Here is a 26,167-nt window from a genome sequence, read left to right as displayed (position 1 = left end):
CAGTTACTATGGTACCCATTATGTCATTGGATGGTCATATCACTGGGTACTTTGGTATGTGACAAAAAACAAAACAAAAAAAAACAACAAAAAACTTATATTAGGAAAGCAGGAAGTGAACAAGTGTAACAGTTACTGATTGTAAAAATAAAAATAAAAATAAAAACTATATTAGAAAAGCAGGAAGTGAACAAATGTAACAGTTACTGATTGTAAAAGTACCAGGTGGAGGGGTAGGATTTAATAAGCTTTGCTTCTTCCTACTCCTTTTGGACATGTGGAACTGTGAACTGATTATGGGATGCACTCAATTGGAATCTGATGCATGTTCAAATGAAATAAAACCATTACCATTACCATATGTGCCCTGTGATTGGCTGGCCACCAGTCCAGGGTGTACCCCGCCTCTCGCCCGAAGACAGCTGGGATAGGCTCCAGCACCACCGCGACCCTCGTGAGGATAAGCGGTAGGAAATGAATCAATAATTGAAATGCGGATTTAAGGAAAGCAACACTTTTCTGCACGGAGGTGGTAAGAAGGGGGCCTGGGAGGGGTTAAAAAGATATTTTTCTTGTGTTTAATATTTTGTAGCTTATTTTTTTTATATATATTTTGCAATTTTTTTGTGTGAATGTATGAATTAATACCTTATTTTTCTAATGAAAAAAATTCATTTTTATACAAAGAAATTGCGTTTTGTTGGTGCTCCAGCCTCGGTCCGCCCAGGGTGTCATTCCAGCCAGAACTGCCACTGCATGACATTACATAATATGCAGTATTATAATATACGCATAAACTCCCATATTCGTGTCTGTGTGGCCAGATTGAGTGTGGTGTTAGGATGCCAAGCCATGGAGGGAAGGAGAACAGATTAGTGTCGCTCACTCTCTCTCTGTCTCTCTCTGGAGCTCTAACACCCCTCGCCCCCCCCCCCCCCCCCAACCCCCCCTCACCTCCTCTCTGCCTGGTGCTGGGGAGCAGGAGGAGGCTGTGCGCGCTGCTGCTTGGATCGGTTCGTTGCGGTTTCGCCTGGGACTTTGGTGCTTTTCCTCCGGTCGGTGCGTCCTAGGACGCAGAGGGATCGGGAACATGGGGTCCTCGTCATCTTCATCATCACTATTGCCGCCATCTTTCTCAGCATTAAAAGCACATTTTACTTTGTTTTGCAGCATTGGGTCAGGAGGGGAGCTCCCTTGAATGCAGTTGAATAACTCGGGCTTTTGGCGTTAATTTCCACTGCTGCAAAAACTTTCATTTGCTTTCATTTTTAAACCTGTGGGAAGATGGAGCTGCCAAATTTCTTTCTAACGAGCCTTGCTCTGCTGCTTCTTGGAAGGGATCTTTTCACCAGGTGAGTATTGATTTTTACTATTGCAGGTGTCCATAATTGACAACATTCTGCTTGCTGTTAATAATGCATAAGTGGGAAAAACAACTTCCACGTATGAATGAGGACAATATTTTGCTATCAGCTTTACTTTAAATTGTGTTTATGCCTTCAGAGGCCGCTTTGCACCTTCCTGAATTCATACATATTCATGAACAATACTGAATTATGATTTAAACTTACTGCCATTAAAGCACAAAACAGCCTGCTTTACCTCTGACAGCATTTCCATAATGCATATGCATGGCAGGAGGTGACTTGTTTGTTATGGAGATGTATGCTACATGAGGGTGGTCAGGTGCAGCCTTCCCTTGTGTGTGGTGGCAAGGCAATGTCACCCACATCCTCACACACGGGGGCGGGATGGGTCAAACATCAGGAGGTGGAAAAGACAGACTCATCTCACCTGCGTTTAAGAGCTGCGGTCTTACCTTGGTATCCTTGTGTGACAGCTTGGAAACAAACCCAATTCATGTCAATGACAGTTAGAATAGGACATAGTACTTTATGGGAAGGAACAATACACTCCAGATCAAAATTTGCAATAAATTCAATTTTGCACTCAGGAGGTTCTAAGTCCAACTTCCAAATCGAAGTGAGACAAAAATCTTTTGAGTAATTTATTTCAAACTACCATGAAAGTGACGTTTTAGACCACAGATAAAAAAAAAGGGATTCAATAAGAATAAATGTCACTCCAAGCGGTGAAGACGGTTTCATGGATGGGATCCATTGTCTGTTCATTTTTGTAAACTTCTCTTGCCATCCAGCCGCCAATGTTGTCAATTGGATTTCGATCAGGGGAGCATGAAGGATAGCTTAAAAGATTGATATTATTCTGGAAGATGTCCTTTGTTATTTCCACACCGGATAGGCCAGGGTTGGGAAAATAGTTTGACTCGTGGGCTGCATTGAGTTCACAAAATTGTCCGGGGGACCAGAACATACATTTAACACACACACACTATTTTATAGAATTTTCCTTGAATTATTTGTAAAATTGTATCTGTAAAATTGTTATACTATTAGTATGTTCATGTTTTTCAGGAGCACTTTAAACATCAGACCATCAGATCAAACTATGTCACTTAATTTTACAGTTTTGTTGTTGTTTTTTTTTACTAAATTAGACATCCGACTTGCAAGAAATGTTGCCAGTTTGTATGTTAAAAGTTTAAATACTTAGAAAGCAACCGACGGGCCGCATTCAAACGCTTGTTGGGCCGCATGTGGCTCCCGGACCGTAGTTTGCCCACCCCTGGGCTAGGGCCTCCAGTCATGAAGGATGAGGAACATACAGTAGATCCACCAGTAGACTTTGCCTTCCAATCCATCCGTCGACCTCATGCTCCAACCTACCCTGACAGTCTCCCATTTGTTGAGTCTTCAATTTTCACCGTATTCCGTGCCTCCATTGCTGAGGTGGCTGAGGAAGCCCTGAACCTGATGGTGGACACCAGAGGCCACCGTCAAGCTGAAGAAGGAGTCCAACAAGCATGGATGGCTTGTGGGAAGAGGTTCTGGCTGACCTTGACTGAGGATATACTCGGATGGTTGAAGGAATACTTTAAGGACCTTCTCAATCCCACTGACATACCTTCTATAGAGGAAGTCATAGAGGACACGAACGCGGACAGTTCCATCAATGTGGCTGAGGTATCCGGGGTAGTCAAAAAAACGATTTCAATGCTTTCAGACGTTAGAGACTGTGCTTTCTATTGGCTTTGATAGAAAGTAGAGTGGGTGTGGTCCGTGGACAAAACAGCTGATGATTGGAGAAGCAAGCTTTCTACGTAACTATAAGTCACACTTTTTGTCATAGGTTGGCTGTTCCTGCGACTTATACTCCAGAGCGACTTATAAATGAAAAAACTGTTGCTGTTACATAAACACTGGACACCTTTTTATGTTTATTTTTTGCGTAGCTGTACTATTATGTTAGCATATCTTACACCTATTCAGTCTGATCTCTATTCTTTTATTATTGTTAGAACTTGCCTTCCAAGAGGACATAATGTCGGTTTCGGTCATAAAATAAATTACCCACAAAAATGCAACTTATACTCCAGTGCGACTTATGTATGTTTTTTTCTACCTAATTATGCATTTTTGGCCTTGTGCGACTTATACTCCGGAGCGACTTATAGTCCAGAAAATACGGTAATTGCTTAACTGCAAAACATGTTGGGGAGGCTGCCAAAATATCAATATTGAAGGATAACAATATTGTTAATTTGATTTTTTTCACCTACACTTCCGCTCAAAAGTTTGGGATCACTTGCAAATGCCCTTGTTTTCCAAAGAAAAACATATTTTATATTGTGTGGAAATATGGGGTAATGACTATAAAAGCAATCTTCACTCGCTAAATGTACTTCAAAAAAGGTCACTAAGGATAATTCATAATGCCGCCTACAGAGAACATACTAACTCCTTATTTCTAAAATCACAAATACTTAAACTTACTGATATAGTTCAAACAGCTAAAATAATGCACAAGGCTAAAAATAACCAATTCCCTAAAAATGTCATCCAATACTTCTCTACAAGAGAGGAGAAATATGATCTCAGGGAAGAACTACATTTGAAACACTTATATGCTAGGACTACGTTAAAAAGCCATAGCATTTCAGTATGTGGAATCGAACTATGGAATGGATTGAGTAAGGACCTCAAACAATGCACAACGATGAGCCAATTCAAGAAACAATACAAGCAGTTGATGTTTGCTAAATACAAGGATGAAGAGTCTTGAACCAGTCATGATGTGCTATATATATCACTATATTGACACTTACTATGGTACCCATTATGTCATTGGATGGTCATATCACCTTGTACTTCAGTATGAGGTACATTATTAAAAAACAAACAAACAAAAAGACCCTTAAACTGTATTATGGAAAGCAGGAAGTGAACAAATGTAACAGTTACTGATTGTAAAAGTACCAGATGGAGGGGTAGGATTTAATAAGCTTTGCTTCTTCCTACTCCTTTTGGACATGTGGAACTGTGAATTGATTATGGGATGCATTCAATTGGAATCTGATGCATGTTCAAATGAAATAAAACCATTACCATTACCATTACCAATTTTCATGCATTTCACAAACATTTTTTTCCATTTCACAAACATTTTCATCCATTTCACAAACAATTAAAATGAATCAGATGATTTTCAAAGAAGGATGTACATTTTTGCATAGAGGCCTACTATCAACAACTGTCAGTCCTCTGCATCAATCTCCTGGTATGGCTGCTAATCCAAGTTCATCATTTTATAAGGCTAATAGATGATTAGAAAAGCCATCTAAAAATCTAAACTAAAACTAAAATATCTTACCATGCTGTTAACTACTCCCTTCAGAGAGCAGCACAAACTGGGTCTAGCAAGGACAGAAAAACACTGCACAACTGTGCAAGAAGACAAATATCTGAGAGTTTGTAGTTTAAGCCTCACAGGTCGTCACCTGGCAGCTGCACTAAATAGTAGCCGTCAAACACCAGTGTCAATATCAACAATGAAGCGGCGACTTCAGGATGCTGGACTTCATGGCAGGACTGCCAAGAAAAAGCCATATCTCAGACTGGCCAAAAAATGTCCAAGTGATCCCCGACTTTTGACCGGTAGTGTACGTAGCACATAAAGCAGGAATCGGTAAAGCTAATATTTATATACAATACATGGACTATATTGATTTTACTTATGTTTATGCTGTAAAAAATAACTGAAGTTCTCACAATTTGTTGGGATAAGCAACATAATCTACTGAGCTGTGATTTCCCCAAAGTGCTTATATGGCAGGAAGGGCCTCAAGTGAAAGGGCAAAGGGTGAAGCTGCTTAAGCTTTGGCTTGAATTTGGTCAAATCACTGGTTTTCTCCCTTTTGGCTGTCTATTGGGAGGATGAGATTTCTCTCGCTCTCCCTCTAGTAACTATATTGTTTTCTTCACAGCACAATGCATAGCGTAGGCTGTGTTTCTTCCACCTCGTTGTGTGTCAGATCTCGGACACACACACACACACTTAAAGTTGCCCGCATCACCACAACCGCCTACCCATCTGAGAAAATAATGTTACTTTCTTGCTTTGCTTTTCAGCTCCACATGTCTCCAGTCTGCTGAAGTTGCTTATGGCTAAAGTTGCCGCTTGGCAGTTTTGATATGTCACTTGCTGTTCTTTGCACACCTGTCACTCACCTGCCGATTCACTATCTATCAATAGATTATTCTCTTTGAATATGTAAACTGTCCGCTGTAGTACTTTGGGAGTGTCCTTGGCTACTTCAATGTTCTTTTGTTTATGTTTGTTTTACGGCTGTGGAATGAAAAACGTTTAGAATCAGATTAACTAGAGTGTAAATTAATTCAGCATGATTAATCTGCATTTTCAACTGTGTCTGAAATAGGCACATTTTCGTTGTATTTTATGAAGCGAAAGCATTCTTTCATTCATTAATTTTCTACTGCTTATCCTCATGAGGGTTGCGGGGGGTGCTGGAACCTATCCCAGCTGTCTTCAGGTGACAGGCGGGGTACACCCTGGACTGGTGGCCAGCCAATCACAGGGCACATATAGACAATCAGTAACTGTTACATTTGTTCACTTGCTGCTTTCCTAATATAGTTTATTTTTATTTTTATTTTTATTTTTATTTTTATTTTTATTTTTATTTTTATTTTTATTTTTATTTTTATTTTTATTTTTATTTTTATTTTTATTTTTATTTTTATTTTTATTTTTATTTTTATTTTTATTTTTATTTTTATTTTCATTTTCATTTTCATTTTCATTTTCATTTTCATTTTCATTTTCATTTTCATTTTCATTTTCATTTTTATTTTTATTTTTATTTTTATTTTTATTTTTATTTTTATTTGTCACATACCGAAGTACGAGGTGATATGACCATCCAATGACATAATGGGTACCATAGTAAGTGTCAATATAGTGATATATATAGCACATCATGACTGGTTCAAGACTCTTCATCCTTGTATTTAGCAAACATCAACTGCAACATATAGACAAACAACCATTCACACTCACATTCATACCTATGGACAATTTGGAGTCGCCAATTAACCTAGCATGTTTTTGGAATGTGGGAGGAAACCGGAGTACCTGGAGAAAACCCACACATGCACGGGGAGAACATGTAAACTCCACACAGAGATGGCCGAGGGTGGAATTGAACTTGGGTCGCCTAGCTGTGAGGCCTGCGCGCTAACCACTCGGCCGATTACATAATCATGCGTCCAAAATATATACGTTCAATCACATTTTATGTCTTTTGGCCTAGATTAAGTATTTTCAAGCATAAAAATGACCTAAAATGAACTGAAAAGAAAACACATTGAAAGACAATGGAACAAATGGAACAAAGGAAAACAGAGTCTCCCAATATTAAACAAGTGTGAGTCTATGTTTATGTGTTATTTCATCTGCTATATTGGGTAATATGAGTGTAAAGGTGACTATAGGGGTGTTATTTCATGTGGAGAGGGCTCTAATCATGTTAAATATCCTATTTATAAACAGGGTTTCTATGCTCTAAATACCAGAACCTTCCATTTATAAACTAAGAATCCTACTTGGCAAAACATCATTCCATCGTCTTAAGAGCTGCGCTGAACGCTGGGTCAACAGTCAGCTCTTTTCTATGCCGTTTCTCCTTGTCTCTTATTCTGAAGGTCCTGTGTTCAAACTCCAGCACGGGCAGTGTGAAACATACGAGGCCTGCGCGCTAGCCACTCGAACACCATGCAGCCCCAAGCGAAAGCGTATCCATCTAATAACATAGTTCCTCCTTTACTAAAAGTGCGAACTCCCAAATTCGCTCTGAGGCTGTACTCACCATGTATGGATCCCCAAATTTTGCATACGTTTTTGCAGTTAGACAGCACGCACTTGGATGTACACAAACACAATACAGACAGACTTGATGGCTGCAGGTCGGCCAATCACTGACTGAAAAGTGAATACATTACCCAATGAGTATTTGTCAGAGCAATCACTGCCATATCTCAAAGAAATGGGAGCCTTGTACAAATTAATTAATCACTATTAATGATTAATCTCTGACAATGAAATTTGTCAGAGATTTTTTTTGTAAAAAAAAAATCAATAAAAAAAATTAAAAATCAATAAAAACATATTAAAAAAATGTATAAAAAATATAAAATTAGCCCCCCTAAAATAGGCCTAATGACGCCCCTGGATAACTACAGAACAGTATACAAAGACAATGAGGATTTCCCTTACGGATACACATAATTGACAGGTATATACACGTTTCATACTTGTAATGGTCAAAAATGCATAATCTGTAACGGATACTCATTCCTAAGAAATATCCGGCTCATCCCGAGTTTCTTCTCATTCTCCCGTCTGTTGAATGTTGGCTCTCACACAGATGGCTGAAGATCCTTGAAAGAGTGGAAAAAGGCTCTCTGAGTTGTTTGTCGACGATGGGGGTGCAAATGTTTACAATTCTGTTTCATTTATGTTTCGATTTTTTTTTAGTAAAAATATTCAATATCACGGATGAAACAGACAACTAAATTAATATTTTTTAATGGAAGTTTTCAATATCATGACATGATGTTATTACATTATCTGACACCACGACTATTGGTTGTGTTCTTTGCAGTTAACCCCCCAACCCCCAGCCCCTTCTGTTATGTTTTCAGTTTTTGATCAATTCATGTACTGTAAATAAGTTAATATACTGTGTGTATTGAAATTCAATACACACACCCAGTCCAAAATGGGCTGCGCACAGTGGTGCGCTGGATGAAGGGTGCGCCACCTTTCGCCACCTTGCGCTGTGCCACGAAATTCGACCCCGTTCAGTCAAACCTGCTTACATGTAGATAAATGCTTCAACTAGCTGTCCTTGTGTTGTGATTATGTTGATAAAAAAGGGAAGAGATTTGGGTAAACGCACTGCAGACGACAGCAGTCACTGTCATTCACATCTGAGAGCTCCTCCCCGTCATGAGGACTAAGGCCTGTTTGACCTTGCTGTCTTAACATATTCAGAGAACAAGGAAAAATAATAACTCTGCATTTTCACATTTATGAGCACAATTAGTGATTAATTAATTTGCACAAGGCTCCCATTTCTTTCAGATATGATAGTGATTGCCAGGCTAAAAATATTGTTGCTACTTCTACTACAAAATGTATCCAATTAGGGAATGATGGCAGAAATCTATTTTGAATTGCTATTTTTATGGATGGATGATTGCAGATATTGTCTGAGTATGCTTTTAGAACATGTGGAAGTGACTCTTCAAAGGATTCTAACCAGATGCTGCGTGCTTGTTTTTCATTGACGGACAAATATAAATGATTTCCATTGAGCCCTTATTCCCACTCCATGCCTATATGAGGCGTTCTTGACTGCATGTCGGCGATAGCTTTTCCAGTGTTTGCTTGGATTTATTTTCTGCATGTCAGAGTCATTCTTTAATGACGGGTCTTTGCATCGAGTGAAAACTCATTATCGAACATGGGCCCTTCTAGTGACAGGGTGGAATGGATTTGACATTCTGTCAAGTGCAGTAAGATGCAGAGTTGACTGTTGTCTGCATGAAAGATGACGTCCATTATGTAGGCTCTGTGTTGTGGAGTGCAACACTGCCTCCTGGTGGTTGTATAGCCACACTGCACTTTACTACCTAGGCACTGCATTGTATGTAGATTGAAGCTGCTGACGGCTTGTTTTTACGCCATATATGTATGGATATGACCAGGGGCGTCACTAGGTTCTGTGGACAGGGTGGGCTTAGCCCCCTGGAGATGCACAGGATATGAATGAATGAAGTAGACATTCCAAAAAAATCCAAAAAACAAATAAGGAACAAGAACCGGGATATAACTTTCCCACTTTTGTACAGATTTAGTAGAGATACTCAATTGTTTTAGGCCACCATTAAATTGACACAAGTACACACAATCTACACTGCAAAACCGCTGCTCAAGCTCTGCAACCATTCTGTCCAGTGGACAGTCATTAATTATATAATAGTCATTATTATATTATTAATCAGCCTATTATTATTACTATCATCATTATTCTTCTTCTGATTATTACTACTACTAGTTGTAGTAGTTGGCTAGTATTAGCCTGCTTATTGGCTTGCTTATTAGCCTGCTGTTGCCCTATTATATGAAATTTTCAGAGATGTTTTTGGTAAAAAAATCAATTAAAAAATGTAAAAAAATCTATTAAAAATATTTAAAAAAATCAATAAAAAAATATAAAATCCCCCCCCCAAATAGGCCTAATGACGCCACTGGATATGACACAAGAAAACATCCCAATTTGACAAGATTATTTTGTTTACTTCTAAATATGTACAGTCATTGTATGTAAATACACAGATTCCAGTACTTCATTTGGTCTCTCCTGAATAGTAATGTTTTAATTTTAATTTGAACATGCATAAAGTTATAATGGAATGCATCACATAATTCAATTCACATTTCCACATGTCCAAAAGGAGTAGAAAGAAGCATAAGGAATTGTAAGGTGATTTTTCTATACAACCATAATAAATGATGAGGCTGCATGGTGGACGAGTAGTTAGATATGAATGTGAGTATGAAAGGTTGTTTGTCTATATGTGCCCTGTGATTGGCTGACAGTCCGGGGTGTATACCGCCTCTCGCCCGAAGACTGGGGTAGGCTCCAGCATGCCCGCGGTATCAAAAATGGATGGATGAAATAAATAATGATCATAGATATAACTATCAAAATGGTGATTAATAACACAATGAACACAAAATGAATTGTTCAAGACTATCAAACAATATAAATGCTTGTGTAATAATGATGCTGTATTAAACTGAACGTTTGTGTCTCCTTCAGGGCCATGCTGAGTGACATAGGAGACTATGTAGGTACAGACATTGAAATATCCTGGCTACCCAATTTGGATGATCTAATGAAGGGCTATGCCCGAAACTTTCGTCCTGGGATAGGAGGTGAGTGTGAGATCTTCTGCTGGTGGTGTTGGATTGCATTTCATCCCACTGACATTTTACAGCCATCCTTACCATGTTGTCACTCTAATATGCTTTTTTTTTTAAATGTTCAATTGAGCAACCACAAAGAACAATAGATGGAATATGATGCATCTTGCTAAGAATGGCTGCATGATGTGAACCATCCAATGGCCACGCAGAGAGATTTCTCAATCTCACAGCTTAACTCAGTTGTGCAAAAGTGAATTTGTGCACAATGACCATCATCATGCATCCTGTGCTCAATGCTGGATAAAATGACGGGCTGCGCTGACCATTCAGGAATCATGTGTTGTTGTTGTCTGCTGCCATTCTTCTCATTCAACTCACTTCCATCACTGGTGTCTCCAAAAGTATAAACCATTCATTTCAATCTACATTCACAAATATTCCTTGAGTCCTACTACTGAAATACATAACAATTATATCTCATTATTATAGTATACAAACAGCTGAAACGTCATGAATTGTAGACTGCAACATATTTGTGAATCTCATGTTGAAGTTTTCATCAGGGTAAAAAATACACTACCGCTCAAAAGTTTGGGATCACTTGGAATTTTTTTTGGCCAGTCTGAGATATGGCTTTTTCTTGGCAGTCCAGTATCCTGAAGTTGCCTCTTCACTGTTGATACTGACACTGGTGGCTGTTTGACGGCTACTATTTAGTGCAGCTGCCAGGTGACGACCTGTGAGGCGTCTTTGTCTTAAACTACACACTCTCAGATATTTGTCTTCTTGCACAGTTGTGCAGCGTTTTTCTGTCCTTGTTAGACCCAGTTTGTGCTGCTCTCTGAAGGGAGTAGTTAACAGCATGGTAAGAGATTTTAGTTTTAGTTTAGATTTTTAGATGGCTTTTCTAATCATCTATTAGCCTTATAAAATGATGAACTTGGATTAGCAGCCATACCAGGAGATTGATGCAGAGGACTGACAGTTGTTGATAGTAGGCCTCTATGCAAAAATGTACATCCTTCTTTGAAAATCATCTGATTCATTTTAATTGTTTTTGAAATGGAAAAAATTGTTTGTGAAATGCATGAAAATGTGTTTTTCTTTGGAAAACAAGGACATTTGAAAGTGATCCCAAACTTTTGAGGGGTAATGTATGTATGTGTACTTTTGCAGTATACATACTAGGGCTACATACTATGAGCAAGTACACCACTATCCCATCCCTAGTCCTGGGATACATACTAGGGATGAACAAGTACACCACTATCCCATCCCTAGTATGTACAGTATCTGGCCGATTGAATTTGACTTGCCATAAACAATTGGAGCAAGGTGTTGAATGGTGGGGGTATGGCTAGGGATGATTCCTTTATGTTCAGCCTAAATAGCCTGCGTTGCTGAGCTCCCCTGTAGTTTGTTCCCTCAGGCCTTGCAGGCACACTCCATGCTAATCATATGGCAAGCAGCAGAGGGAGTACCAGGCTGCGTGTGTGCTGGAACACCAGCAGAAGCTGGCCTCCTGTGAGGCCATGAAAGCTCAGTGCTGTTTATGATGGCCTACAGTGTGATGTACCACTTATCATGGTAAAACTGTTTGCAATGCAGGAGTGTTGGAGATGTGGAAGGGAACTAGATAGGCTATCAAGGATGCAGGATTAGCACTACGGGCTCTATTTTTGTATACCAGGTGTTATGCTCCGGCTGGGGGGCATTTTATTTTTAACATAAAATGGAAGAGGTCCCAACTCCTTCAAGTCCCAAATACCACTGGATCTAAACTTTTGGCGTGAGAGGAGTTAACACAGCCGAGTGTAATCTTAACCAATCAAATGAACGCCTCTCATTGCCTTTAAATGTGCAGGGCCCAATAGACTGCCCATCAGAGGCCACAATGCGCGTCATGCACCACGTAGACCATGCCATCTGTTCCTGACATTGACATTAAACACAGCAGCAGGCTAATCCATGCATCATGCTTGTGGTCCATCTGCATTCCTGCTCATCGCCAAGTAGGAGAACCTTTGCTGTACAAATATTGATGGCTGTGATTGTTTATTGCATTGAAATGTGCCTGACACGTGTGCACTGTTGCCAATTTACCATTCCTCAGGGTGCGCTTTGCCTGCACTTAAATAGACCAGCTCGGAGCTGGCGAGCTTTGCAATGAAATTCTCATTGCACCAAGCTGAAAATGTGCGATTACCAAATTGGTTGCACACAGTGGTGCGCTGGACGAAATTAACACTACACGGGGCGCGCCTCCTTGCGCTGCGCCACGAAAACAGAGCCTTATGTGTGTATGCGGAAGTAAGCTGGAACAGCGAGAATGCATGTTTGTTTTGCTGCTCAAATGTCTCCCCCTGCAGGTCCTCCCGTGAACGTGGCCATGGCGATTGAAGTGGCCAGCATTGATCACATCTCTGAAGCCAACATGGTAATGTTGCCATCCTCTCTACACGCCACAGATGACAAACATTGAATATTTTCACAATCCTCATTTATCCCTCTGGACGGCTTTGGGAGAAGCTATCATATTTGACCGAGTTGTTTCATCATTCATCACTTTGTAGTATGAAACATTGTGCATAGATACTAAATATGAACATGTTTCAATCCACAGAGTTATTTTGCTTTAAAGGCTTACCTATAAATATACCCTGCTTGTTATCATATTGAAATAAAACCACTGTGTAAACAATATGTCAATTACAGTAGCTTTTATTGGTAAAGGACAACTTAAACAGGTGTGCTATCAGCAGGATTTTCAGTGATTCCATTGAAATTTTGAGACAGGTAAACTGACAGGTGTGCAGTTCTGGACTGTAGGGATGACTACTGTTATATATCACATTTGAAATAATTGGCAACTTTTCAGAAGGTGTTGAGTGCGTTCAGCATCTCTCGCCACATATTAAACGTAAATGTAAGTCAGCGTTGGTGTTATATATGTACATACGTATATGTACATTTTTGCACAGAGGCCTACTATCAACAACTGTCAGTCCTCTGCATCAATCTCCTGGTATGGCTGCTAATCCAAGTTCATCATTTTATAAGGCTAATAGATTATTAGAAAAGCCATCTAAAAATCTAAACTAAAACTAAAATCTCTTACCATGCTGTTAACTACTCCCTTCAGAGAGCAGCACAAACTGGGTCTAACAAGGACAGAAAAACGCTGCACAACTGTGCAAGAAGACAAATATCTGAGAATGTGTCATGGCAGGACTGCCAAGAAAAAGCCATATCTCAGACTGGCCCAAAAAATTCCCAAGTGATCTCAAACTTTTGAGCGGTAGTGTATATGGAAAAATATTCCTTCCTTCACACGTTATATGGAGTGTGTTGGTACATCCGTGACGCAGCCTGAGTGTGTGTGTGTGTGTGTGATGATTTTGGCAGGAGTACACCATGACCGTGTTTCTACGCCAGAGCTGGCATGATGACCGCCTGTCCTACAACCACACCAACAAGACGCTGGGATTGGATAGTCGCTTCGTGGACAAGCTTTGGCTGCCTGACACCTTCATCGTCAATGCCAAATCTGCTTGGTTCCACGACGTGACGGTGGAGAACAAATTGATTCGTCTGCAGCCCAATGGAGTTATTCTGTACAGCAGCAGGTACGCACAAGCAGAAGGTTGGAAAACCAGAGTGAACTGATCTCTCTTGTCCTTGTTATTCACAGCACCGATAAACACGGTTTCTATGGTAACCTCTGAAGCTTTTACTTGTGCATTGTAACCTTTTGCAACCATAAGACACTAGACGTTGACAAAATCAAACTGACTAGGAATACACGGTTGTAGACAAGCACTATGTATCCCAGAAGGCAGCTTGTAGTGTGGCCACCTTCTGTTTGGCCACAAATTAGCTTTTTTTTTTTACTAATTTATGACAAATTAAAATAAGCTATGAAAATAAATGTTACAAAGTGACCTTGTGGCCATTTTTATTTTGTAAAAGTAACTCTCACGTTTGAGACCAAACGGGGAGGCAGGAAAAAAAAACATGCCTCAAAATGCCCAGCCTTCATCCTGACAGTTGACATACACTGGGATGTTTGGTCATCAAAGTAAATACAAAAGGAACAGCGCAAAATGATGTGCGTTCACAGAAAGCCATTGAAAAGAAATGCTGGACTTTATTACAGTTAACAGCCAGCATACCAAGAAATGCTGCAAATGTTAGCCAGTACAAATTGCCTAGAAAATAAATGTCACATGTTATTTAACAGGGCTGCACAGCGGTCAAGTGGTTAGGCTAGCAGACCAGGGTTCAATTCCACCCTCGGCCATCTCTGTGTGGAGTTTGCATGTTCTCCCCATGCATGCGTGGGTTTTCTCCGGGTACTCCGGTTTCCTCCCACATTCCAAAAACATGCTAGGTTAATTAGCGACTCCAAATTGTCCATAGGTATGAATGTGAGTGTGAATGGTTGTTTGTCTATATGTGCCCTGTGATTGGCTTTGTCCAGGATGTACCCCGCCTCTCGCCTGAAGACAGCTGGGATAGGCTCCAGCACCCCCGCGACCCTCGTGAGAATAAGCGGTAGAAAATGAATGAATGCTATTTAACAGCATCATGATTCAATAAAGTTGTGTTGTTTTGTCCAGTTTCGTTGTACTTAGTGCTTTTAAGTAGCGTTTGGATTCATTTGGATTGTTTCCTTCCCAGAATTACCTCAACAGTGGCATGTGACATGGACCTGACCAAGTATCCCATGGACGAACAGGAGTGTATGCTCGACCTGGAAAGCTGTAAGCTCCTACACACAATGTTAAACCTACATGAGCCCTACATAAGACCTACTGTGACTTTAAGATGTTAAGATGGATCACCACGTATAGAGGATCTTACCTTTACTACGTGGATGCAGCATGTAGTCCAACAACACATATGAAATATAATTTACGTATATTATGGACATGCTTGCATGCAAGACGGCAATATGTTTGCTGAATGAAGTGTTCATGTTTTTGTTCTGTTCCAGACGGTTACTCTTCAGAGGACATTGTTTACCACTGGTCGGAAAGTCAGAGGCACATCCATGGACTGGACAAACTGGAGCTCTCACAGTTCACCATCACAGACTATCGCTTTGTAACTGAGATGATGAATTTCAAATCTGGTGAGGATCCATTTTTGTTTCAGGCATCGTGTTCTTCTTATGTAACCTTATGAAGTAACGAGTTTTTTTCAATTGGGGGGTTCTATCCCATGCACAGAAGGAATGGACTGGCGTGGTATACAGATACAGCCGTACTGCAGAAATAATACTTTTTAAACTTTGATTCCAGAGTAAAGACATATTTCTTGAATAGCAGCATGACTGTGAAGAACAGCAGAAGAAATTTGATAATTAGTTTTCTAAAAAAAAATACCACAATTAACTTAATTAATACCACAATCTTTTTCTTCTCAGCGGGAAGATTTCCGCGGCTGAGCCTTCGCTTCCAGCTGAGACGTAACCGAGGAGTTTACATCATCCAGTCATACATGCCTTCCATATTACTGGTGGCCATGTCCTGGGTGTCCTTTTGGATTAGTCAGTCAGCAGTCCCCGCTCGTGTGTCCTTAGGTCGGTATCAGTTTCAGCAGATTTGGTTGACTATTGTTCATCGGTTCGCATGACTGTTGTGAATAATTTTTAGTTTCAAGCTCGATGTATCCGTCCAAACAGGCATCACGACCGTCCTCACCATGACCACCCTGATGGTGAGTGCCCGCTCGTCTCTGCCTCGTGCATCAGCTATCAAGGCGCTGGATGTCTACTTCTGGATCTGCTACGTGTTCGTGTTCGCCGCGCTAATTGAGTATGCCTTCGCTCATTACAATGCCGACTACAGACTGAAAGAGAAGGCCAAGGTGAAGGCTAACAAGCTCGGCTCCGAGGTGAGCAGCTCATACATGACATGTTGTCCCGTCAACCACTAACTGCTGCAGGCGCTCTCGGAAGAAGGGAACATGCCTTGCAAGCAGACGAACACAGTGAGAGATGAGAAGTGAAATTAAGTTTCTAGGATTTACAGAAATGGTGCAAAAATTATTTAAAGATAGGTAGGGGGGGTGCTTAAATAAACACACAGTATCAGCATTTGGGAGCAAATATTAGGTGAAAGAAAAAGGGGGAAAATACATCCAAATTCATCCATATAGCCCTCACATTAAACATTCAAAAACTGTGGGCTTTCTAAATAATAAAATAATAAAATAATAAAATAATAAAATAATGAAATAATAAAATAATAAAATAATAAAATAATAAAATAATAAAATAATAAAATAATAAAATAATAAAATAATAAAATAATAAAATAATAAAATAATAGGAAAATAATATTTAGTTATTTTATTAATATTAATAACAGTATATTAAAAATATTAATTAAATTATAATTATATTAAATATCACAAAATAATATTATTAATATTAATATGTTCCCAAATAGGCTTTTTTAGTCACAAACATTCAGAATTTAAAACCAGTATCATAAATCTTATTTTGAGCTGAAACTGTAATCGTGTTTGTGTTAGGGTGAGCACATTTGTGAGAACATTTGTGGGCATATATCCCTCTGTGCGTCAGAGAACGGTAGATGGTGCGTTCAATGACCATCAAACAAAGAAGGACAAATCACAGCTCACATTAAACATTCAAAAACTGTGGGATTTCTAAATAATAAAATAATAAAATAAAAAGAAAATAATAATAAAATAACATTTAGTTATTTTATTAATATTAATAACGTTAAAATATTAATTAAATTATAATGATATTAAATATCACAAAATAATATGATTAATATTAATATGTTCCCAAATAGGCTTTTTTAGTCACAAACATTCAGAATTTCAAACCAGTATCATAAATCTTATTTTGAGCTGAAACTGTAATCGTGTTTGTGTTAAGGTGAGAGGTCTCACTCTCACATTTTGTAGTTGCTGTACATTTGTGGGCATATATCCCTCTGTGCGTCAGAGAACGGTAGATCGTGTGTTCAATGACCATCAAACAAAGTAGGACAAATCACAGCTCGCATGAAACATTCAAAAACGGTGGCATTTCTAGGTAATAGCTACAGTATTGTAATAATATTGAGTTATTTTATGAATATTAATATTTTTTATAAATATTAATGAAATTATAATTATATTAAATATCACAAAATAATATTATAAATATTAATATGTTCCCAAATAGGCTTTTTTAGTCACAAACATTCAGAATTTAAAACCAGTATCATAAATCTTATTTTGAGCTGAAACTGTAATCGTGTTAGTGTGAGAGGTCTCACTCTCACATTTTGTAGTTGAACATTTGTGGGCGAGTTTAAGAGCTAATATGCTAATAAAAAAATTGTAATACAAAAATAAGCATGCTGACTGTATTGTTTTAAATAATGCCGCAGTTTGATTACATGAAATTATCGTTGTTGTTGCACATGGAATCATTTTCAGACCGTTTTGACCTTGTCTTTCAGCGTGTGTGTCCTTGTGTGTCCTTCCAGGCCATAGTAAAGAACGGCAAACAGGCCATGGTTCTGTTTTCCTTGTCCGTCACCGGCATGAACCAGGGCGTGGTCATTTCCAATCGCCACAGCCGAGCCCAGCGTTCCAGCAGTGAGATCCCAGGGGAGGGCGTCTCTGAAGAGTCCGAGTCCAGGAGGAGGTCCATGAGAGAGAGTGAGGAAGAGGAGAAGAAATGCTGTTCCAAGTGCGTCTGCAAGCCCATCGACGCCGACACAATCGACATATATGCCAGGGCCGTGTTCCCGTTCACGTTTGCCGTGGTCAATGTAATCTACTGGGTGGCATACACTATGTAAACATGTAAATGCCATCCAATAATCCGATACAATTGACGGTCTTATGCAGCACGGTGGGAAATATACAAAAATGGCATGATGAGAGGAAATGAAACAAAGTATCCTAGCCTGTCAAAATGGAAAACGAGATCCTTAAGGAAAGCTGTGAGCTTCCGAAAGCAGGCATTAGACCTTCAAAAGGGACTCGGTGAGCCATAAGTGAGATAGAGAGCGACGCCACAACTTTAACAGCTTCCTCACCCTGCAGTAGTGACCACACGTCCTTCCAACACAACTATTCGCAGTCAGGAGTGAGACGCGTGTTGTCATGTGACGCCACTCAAACAAGTATGACAAGATGCTGTCAACCATGATGATGATGATGACGATGTGTTCCTATTATTCTGCATGGCTGATAACTCTTTCACCTAATTGCCATTGTGGCCTTACCGGCCTCATCCCTGTTCTGGTCCACTACCTGTTTTTTTTTTTTCAAATCATTTTTCATTTTGGACACTGTCGAGAGTGTCTTATCTCCTTTTTCCACTTTTGCCTGGTCCCTCGCCATTAAATGACTTCTTCCACCACTGGTCTAAGAGTGTGCATTACAAAAAAATTGTATTTAAAAAAAAGTGGGTCACCAGTGCTTCTTACATAGTTGGGTGGGTCCCCACAGGGGGGTTCAGGAGAAACTGTCAGGGGGGAGGACGGGAGGCAGATACAGATCTACCAACATGTACACATACACTACTGCTCAAAAGTTTGGGATCACTTGGAAATGTCTTTGTTTTCAAAAAAAAAAAAAAAAAAATTCATGCATTTCACAAACAAATGTTTAAATTTCACAAACATTTTATCCATTTGACAATTAAAATCAATCAGATGATTTTCAAAGAAGGATGTACATTTTTGCTTAGAGGCCTACTATCAACAACTGTCAGTCCTCTGCATCAATCTCCTGGTATGGCTGCTAATCCAAGTTCATCATTTTATAAGGCTAATAGATGATTAGAAAAGCCATCTAAAAATCTAAACTAAAACTAAAATATCTTACCATGCTGTTAACTACTCCCTTCAGAGAGCAGCACAAACTGGGTCTAACAAGGACAGAAAAACATTGCAGACCTGTGCAAGAAGACAAATATCTGAGCTGCACTAAATAGTAGCCGTCAAACACCAGTGTCAGTATCAACAGTGAAGCGGCGACTTCAGGATGCTGGACTTCATAGCAGGACTGCCAAGAAAAAGCCATATCTCAGACTGGCCCAAAAAATTCCCAAGTGATCCCAAACCTTTGACCGGTAGTGTATTTATAGTACTCAACATGCAATTTGACTGTCAAACATGCTTGTTTGCTCTCCATTTGTACTAATAGCAACCGATAGCAATATTGACTCTTACCGTATGTAATGCCTACTGTTACTGTGATGCCACAATTATTCTTCCTGAAGTGTGATGTTAAATTACAAGTATTTTTAATACATCTTGCCCAACCCAGGCAGCTCTTTATAATCATTACACATTGCATATTTACAATCTGAAGGTGAAACACCGGAGTGGGTGGGCATGGTTTAACCAGAAATGTGTAGGTCTTACATCTGTACATGAATTTTAAGTGTGAAGTTACCATGGATTGATCAGAAGTTGCTATATTTATTATTAAGCTGCGAAATGTGTACTGTGTATGTGTGTAAGTGATCTGTAAGTTGGTGATTCATGCAAACATGCAATGATGCCAAACAGGTAAATAGTCCATCAGCCTAGTTCACTGTATTTTTCTCAAAAGAAATTAGATGAGAGCAGACAGAAATCAAAACACCGGCAGTGATGAGCCGTATACAGCTCTCGAACCAATTTTAAGATTAATTTATTTGTATCTACTCTTGCTGTGTTTGAGTTATCACGGATTACATAGCCTTGCCATATACTGGAGCAGTACAGGTACTACACTAATTGGTTTTCAGTTTCATTCTTGTACTGCTATACTTTGCTATATATTTACCCCGTGGGGGTAAATATGCCCCCTCATCCAAAGGGTGTTAGATGCTCAATGTTCTTCAGGCCAGTGAACAGGTTGGTGACAGCTTTCGACGGCGGAGGAGACCAACTTCAAACATGGCTTTCTCTCAAAACTGAAGTGATCTGAAGCAGCATTCATACCAGCTTGGATTGTAGGTTAGTACTGCATGCATCCATAATGTTATGTCAAGGATTGAAGTGATAACTTTAGCTATATTTTTTTTAGAGGTTTCACAAAATATGGCATTGCCCATTCCAGCCAAGGAAAAGACGAGCAAGAAAAAACATGACAGTGTGATTCTGAGCTCAAAACAAAACCGGGTATCCATGGGGCCAATTCATTATTCATTCACTGATGCGCAAAACAAAAAAAAAAGACATTTCTAATTTTGCACACATTATGAATATTTAACAGAGTGAGAAGTTATTTCTATTTAACAGACATACTAACTTGTTTTCATGGATGAGACACTCTGGCCAATGATTTTTTTTTCAAAATATATCATAAGGGGATTGTTTGATTCCTGAAGAATGAATGAGAATGAACGAAGTGTGAGAAAATCCTTGGTTTATAATTAAAAATCTAATCACTACCTACGAATCTCGCTCTGGTTGGGGGGGAATTATTGCAGGATTGAATTAAAGTATTATGACAAGGATTTCTCTTCTTCATACAAAGTATGACATGTATTTTGTCATAATCAAGTCATCACTGTAATCCACCGACAAGCCCTTTGTTTTCCATTCCCCGCACGTTTTTTATTCCCCTCAAGCTTAGGCCCTTTAATTCCGCCCGCTAATTAATAGGAAAGGAGGTTTCTGCACTCCTATGGTGCAGTGTGAGCATATGTTTCAACAATTAGTTGTCTGCTCTCACATGAGCCAGTCTGACATTGACCAGTCCCGTGTGAGTTTGATCAGGTCTTTGGCGCATCCCCCATCGTACACTGTATTGCAGTTCTATTATCATGACGTAAAACATACAGTGGTACACAGGTTCTGTCGTAAACTATGTGCCGTTTATTGGACATCATTCTGGCTTTGCTGAGCCGCATCCTGTTTGCTGTCCACGGGGCGGTGACAGTATGGCGTGTGGTGCTAGTGAAAGGAGACATGTACTGGCTGCTCTTATCTGGAGTGGGTCTACTGGGTATTGAGATGGTCATCACCTTGAGGTGCACAGATCACGGAGAATGGAAATGGTAACTCACACAAGCAAAGTACATCCTCTCTATTTCACAAGAGCTTGTCACAATAAGAGGATTATTAAGGGTTATTGAACAAAGAGGCAAATGGACGAACCTCGGTCTAAATGAGGGTGGTTACTGGTCACTGGGCTACACTTCACAATGCCCGCCTGACAAAGATATTCTTCCCAGTGGCAGGTGGTGCATTTGATACACGGGTCACCAAATACCGAGAGCCGGTTTCCAAAAACAAAACAATAATAATATGTGCCATAGAAAGGTTTTCTATATGGTTCATATCATATTTCACTAACAGGACTTTGTCAGTTGCGATCAATGAATTTTCTTCCGAGATCGCTACCCTCTGGCGTGCCCCAAGGTTCCATCCTTGGACCTATGTTTGTTTTTGTTTTCACTCTACATGCTACCATTAGGATCAATCATTTCCGGGCACAATCATTTATTTAGGCTGGCATTCGACACATGATGATTATAGGTATTTTAGGTGTGATTCTGTGTTTATTATCATAACTTATCTTGTTCTTATGTATTTTTCTGTAACTTGTTTTTACTCTTTGGACACCATTCAGATGTTGTAAGGTGCTATATATCGTATTTTCCGGACTAAGTCTCACTTTTTTTCATCGGTTGGCTGTTCCTGCGACTTATACTCCAGAGCGACTTATTAATGAAAAAACTGTTTATGTTACATAAACACTGGACACCTTTTCTGTTCATGTTTATTTTTTGTGTATCTGAATAACCATTGTGTTAGCATATCTTACACCTATTCAGCCTGTTCTCTATTCTTTTATTATTTTTAGAACTTGCCTTCCAAGAGGACGTAATGTCTGTTTTGGTCAAGTAGTTTGGAAAATAAATTACCCACAAAAAATACGACTTATACTTCAGTGCGACTTATGTATGTTTTTTTCTACCTAATTATAATTTTTTTGAAAATACGGCATTTGATTTGATAATATAAGTCCCCAATTGAATAAATAGATATATATAAAAGGAATAAATTAAAACAGACAGTTGTTGCGGGAAGCACGAAGTTCAAAGGAATATAGCTAGAATAGGTGCCGATTCTGGAAGATCTAGAAAGCGTTCTGTGTTGGTTATTGTGTGTAGCTGCTCTATGGGATTCTACAAATCAGTCAAAAAAATGAGCACGATAGGTCCCCTTTAATCTGCTCACCAGAGATGTCGATTATGTGGGCATAACCTGTTGAAGAGTTTTGCTCTAATCAAATATAATAAATTGTAGTATGTTTCATTAAAAAATGAATTTATTCCCAACTGTCTAAGTTTGAAATGTCCAGTGCTTCTGTAATGGTTCGGCGAGCGTAGACAGCTCTTTTTGTAGGTGGCCATTTAATCAAGCTGTATTTGACAAGGGTAAACATAGACTGAGGTTAGCCGCCATTATCAAGGCTTCTAAAGGATGTCAGCTTTTCCTGTCATACCTTCTAAATGGAAAGCTGACTGAACATCCTGAGATGCCAGCTTTCTTCGGGCCTCTGCCTTTTCTCTCAAAGTATTACTGCTACTTTGAAGTTCTCTTCTCATGCACAAATGGCTTTGCACTGTCAAGTGGAATTTGCATTTATGATTAGAATAATTGCCCCTCTGAAAGATGATGCTTCCCTTGGAGGAAAGAAATGGATGGTTTTATTTAGTGGCTGCACTAAAAATGTACGCCAATGCCGTTCTATCTGTTTTGAACCATCTATCCATAAATAATCCTACTTGTTAAAAGATGGAAAACCTACAATAGGCCACCATATTTGACACATGTGGTGGTAGGCTTTGGACCATGGGCTGTTCCTTTCCTTCACCGTACAGTTCTTGACCTTGGTTTCAGACTAATAATTCTCAACTTGTGACCACTGTCAACATTTCTTCTCTTGTAGGTTCTCCCCCATGGTCTTCCTCTACCTCTGTACCGTTGTCCCCTCCATTTGGCTCCTGGAGCTGAACCTGGTGCAGACTCCCACCAATGAAACACTGCAGATCACTTCGATACCAATTGATTTGCCAGACGTAGGTTGGCCGCTTTTCAAAATTGGATTAGTCAGTATTTGTTAACATAACATAACAAGAATCAACACAATGACTAAAATTTGTCATGTTTTTGAATGCAAGCCATACAGATGCCATATTAAGATTCTTGTTGTCTGAGTTAAGATTAAAATCCCATAATATTTCTCTGCAAACACATGGAATAGTTTCATATAGACCTGACTTTCTAGACATTTAACATAATTAGAAGACATGAAAGAACGCCCACAGAGTCACCGATACACTTGTATTATTTACTCTTATGCTGCAAGGACTTAGACGCCTGTTAAGAATGAATTCCAAGACAGTGTCCAAATATCGATAATATTGATCCCAAAAACGGTACAAATAATGATCAGTGATGGGAATAACAGCGTTTAAAATAACTTACTTACTGGTATCTAGTTACTTTTGTAGTGGAGTAACTCGGTTCGTAACTTTTTTTGAGAAGTAACTATAACTAATTTTTTAAAGTAACGTACCCAACACTGATAATGATTGATATCAATGTAAAAATAACGATACTTAGGCTTCAGTTGGTATCAGATCGATACCAAATTTAGCAGTTTCGCTAGTGAACTCGCACTGAATGAACTCTAAAATAGTACTCTTGACAATTAATATCCAGAGTTGGAGGTTAAGAATAAACTCCCCAAATTTGTTGACTGATATTGACGGTATTGGTCGAGGTACAGTAGACGTAGGCTAATTGAAAGCACACATTTGACACATTTCTGCTTTTCTTTTCTTCCCCCAGATTCCTCTGGAGCCAGAGAGCTGGGTGGCTGGTTTGGAACAGACCATGCTCATCGTGTTGGTGTTAGGTCGGTGGATGATGCCCATGGGCCACATGTCTCGTGACCAACTCTCCCAGCTGCTCATGGTATATGTGGGCCTGGGTGCAGATATCCTGGATATCTTTGACACCTTCACGGAACCCAACGTGAAAAATAACATAAAGGTGATATATATGGGCTTGGCCCTCTTCACGTGGGCTCTCCTCCAGTTCCCTCTGGTGCTCACCCAGAAGAGCAGCCACCACCGGAGGAGCAAAGGACGTTTCGTCTGCTGGCAGGGCAAGAACTGTCTGACAAGCTGCTGCCCCAGCGAAGTGTGGAGCTTGCTGGTCACGGTGGGCTTCCAAGACGGACCCTTCCTGGCCTACCGCCTTTATCTCATGGTGATGGAAAACGTGCTCAACCAGTTGATGATTTATTTCACCTGCAAGAACATCCTCATCGTCCTCATTGAGTTCTATCGGATGTTTGTGGTCAAGTGTGATCAATGGAATGAACAGAGTGCTGATGCACAGAGTGAAACGGCGTTGAGTCTTCGAAGGCCCAGCATGGAGGGACAAGCGGGGGCACAGGAGGGACAGACACAGGAGGAACAAGAAGCTCCGGTGGTGCAGGAGGCGTAGGAAGAACGAGGAACACAGGGCACGCAGAACGAGGCACAGAGAAGAAATAAGAGCTGGTGTTGTTGGTGCTGTGAAAGAAAGGAGCGAGAGATAGCCGACCCTTTGGACTGCTCATATTCTTACAAACTTTTACCATCCACTGCTCCAGTTAACCTTCAGGGGGAGACAATGTTGGCATCACGGGAGACTCGAGAGAGCCCCCACTTGGAATTGGAGTTGAACAAAAATCATTTGACAACTTTATGCTTTAAAACAACTAGTCTGCACTTTGGATTTGTTAAAAACAACAAAAAAGAACAAAAAAAATTCATTATGTAGCGTTGGAATACAAATAAAAATAAGAATAAAAATAAAAATATCACTATCCAAAATCGATAGATAGATACTGTATTTATCTCAAAGGGGAATTCACATTTGAATTGAAATTGACTCACTCTGGAAACATGCAAAAATAAAATCACTTAAAAATACAACAAAGCAAACCAGGAAAGATGAGAAAATGAAAAAAAAACAGAACATAAATATGGAACAGATAACTTAAAGATTGTATAATAATACATAATAAGCACACATGCAGCCATAAACAAAATTAATGTTTCAGTTGATATGTTTTCGATATAAAAGAAATTACCTTGCCTTTCTTATTTTGAATTTTATTGAAAAACATCTTTCTAAAAGTACAGGTCTGCTACACTTAGCACCATATAAGACAAAAAAACCCCCAAAAAAACCACAGGGGAATAATAATATAAAAATGATTCTAATGGAGATCCATGAGCTGCATTCTTAGCAGCAGAGATATAAAAGATATACAAAGGAAGAAATATTACAAAGAAATCAACCAAAGCTATATCACACTGAGGTAGTGTACATTGTCAGCAGCATATTAAACCAAAACAGGTCTTAGAACAAAAATTATTTAAATGAACGACCCACGTAAAAAAACAAAAACATCCTTAGTGGTGAAAAGGTTTTGTGTTTCAAGTGTGTTACGAAACTTTAGCCACAACAAAAAAGGGCTGCTTGTCAATATCAATAAAAGTAGCTATTGAGTTCTGGGTCATTTCCCTATGGGTTGGGCCCTAACTGTCGTTTGTGTGTAAGTGCCAAACGGCAGCTCACTGTGCCCGGCAGTCTTGGAGACCATCAGAGGGGTGCTGGAGAGGGCATGAGTGGGACTAGCAGTTCACTGTGTAACTAACAGGGATGGCACCAGGACACCCTAGGCCGCAGGTCTATGAGCAACTTCACAGGTTTATCATCAAACCTGCGTCCTGAGTCCCGTTCGCTTC

General features: G+C 39.5%; 2 protein-coding genes across 2 annotated transcripts; both read left to right on the top strand.

Moving 5' to 3' along the window:
* Nucleotides 1-935: 935 nt before the first annotated feature.
* Nucleotides 936-18,772, top strand: gabrd (gamma-aminobutyric acid type A receptor subunit delta). Its single transcript, XM_058084941.1, has 9 exons — nt 936-1,352; nt 10,268-10,383; nt 12,744-12,811; nt 13,780-14,000; nt 15,055-15,137; nt 15,371-15,508; nt 15,803-15,958; nt 16,061-16,272; nt 17,889-18,772. Exons 1-9 carry the CDS (start codon nt 1,285-1,287, stop codon nt 18,204-18,206), a joined length of 1,380 nt encoding a protein of 459 aa, XP_057940924.1. The 5' UTR covers nt 936-1,284; the 3' UTR covers nt 18,207-18,772.
* A 2,443-nt stretch (nt 18,773-21,215) lies between these two features.
* On the top strand, nt 21,216-24,875 carry LOC131136830 (transmembrane protein 26). The gene is made up of 3 exons (XM_058084100.1): nt 21,216-21,406; nt 23,308-23,437; nt 24,213-24,875. The coding sequence occupies exons 1-3, from the start codon at nt 21,216-21,218 to the stop codon at nt 24,873-24,875; spliced, it is 984 nt and encodes a 327-aa protein (XP_057940083.1).
* The last annotated feature ends 1,292 nt before the right edge of the window (nt 24,876-26,167 follow it).

The sequence above is a fragment of the Doryrhamphus excisus genome, chromosome 10, assembly GCF_030265055.1.
Source record: "Doryrhamphus excisus isolate RoL2022-K1 chromosome 10, RoL_Dexc_1.0, whole genome shotgun sequence".
Taxonomy (NCBI): Eukaryota; Metazoa; Chordata; class Actinopteri; order Syngnathiformes; family Syngnathidae; genus Doryrhamphus; species Doryrhamphus excisus.
This window is presented reverse-complemented; position numbering and strand designations above follow the sequence as displayed.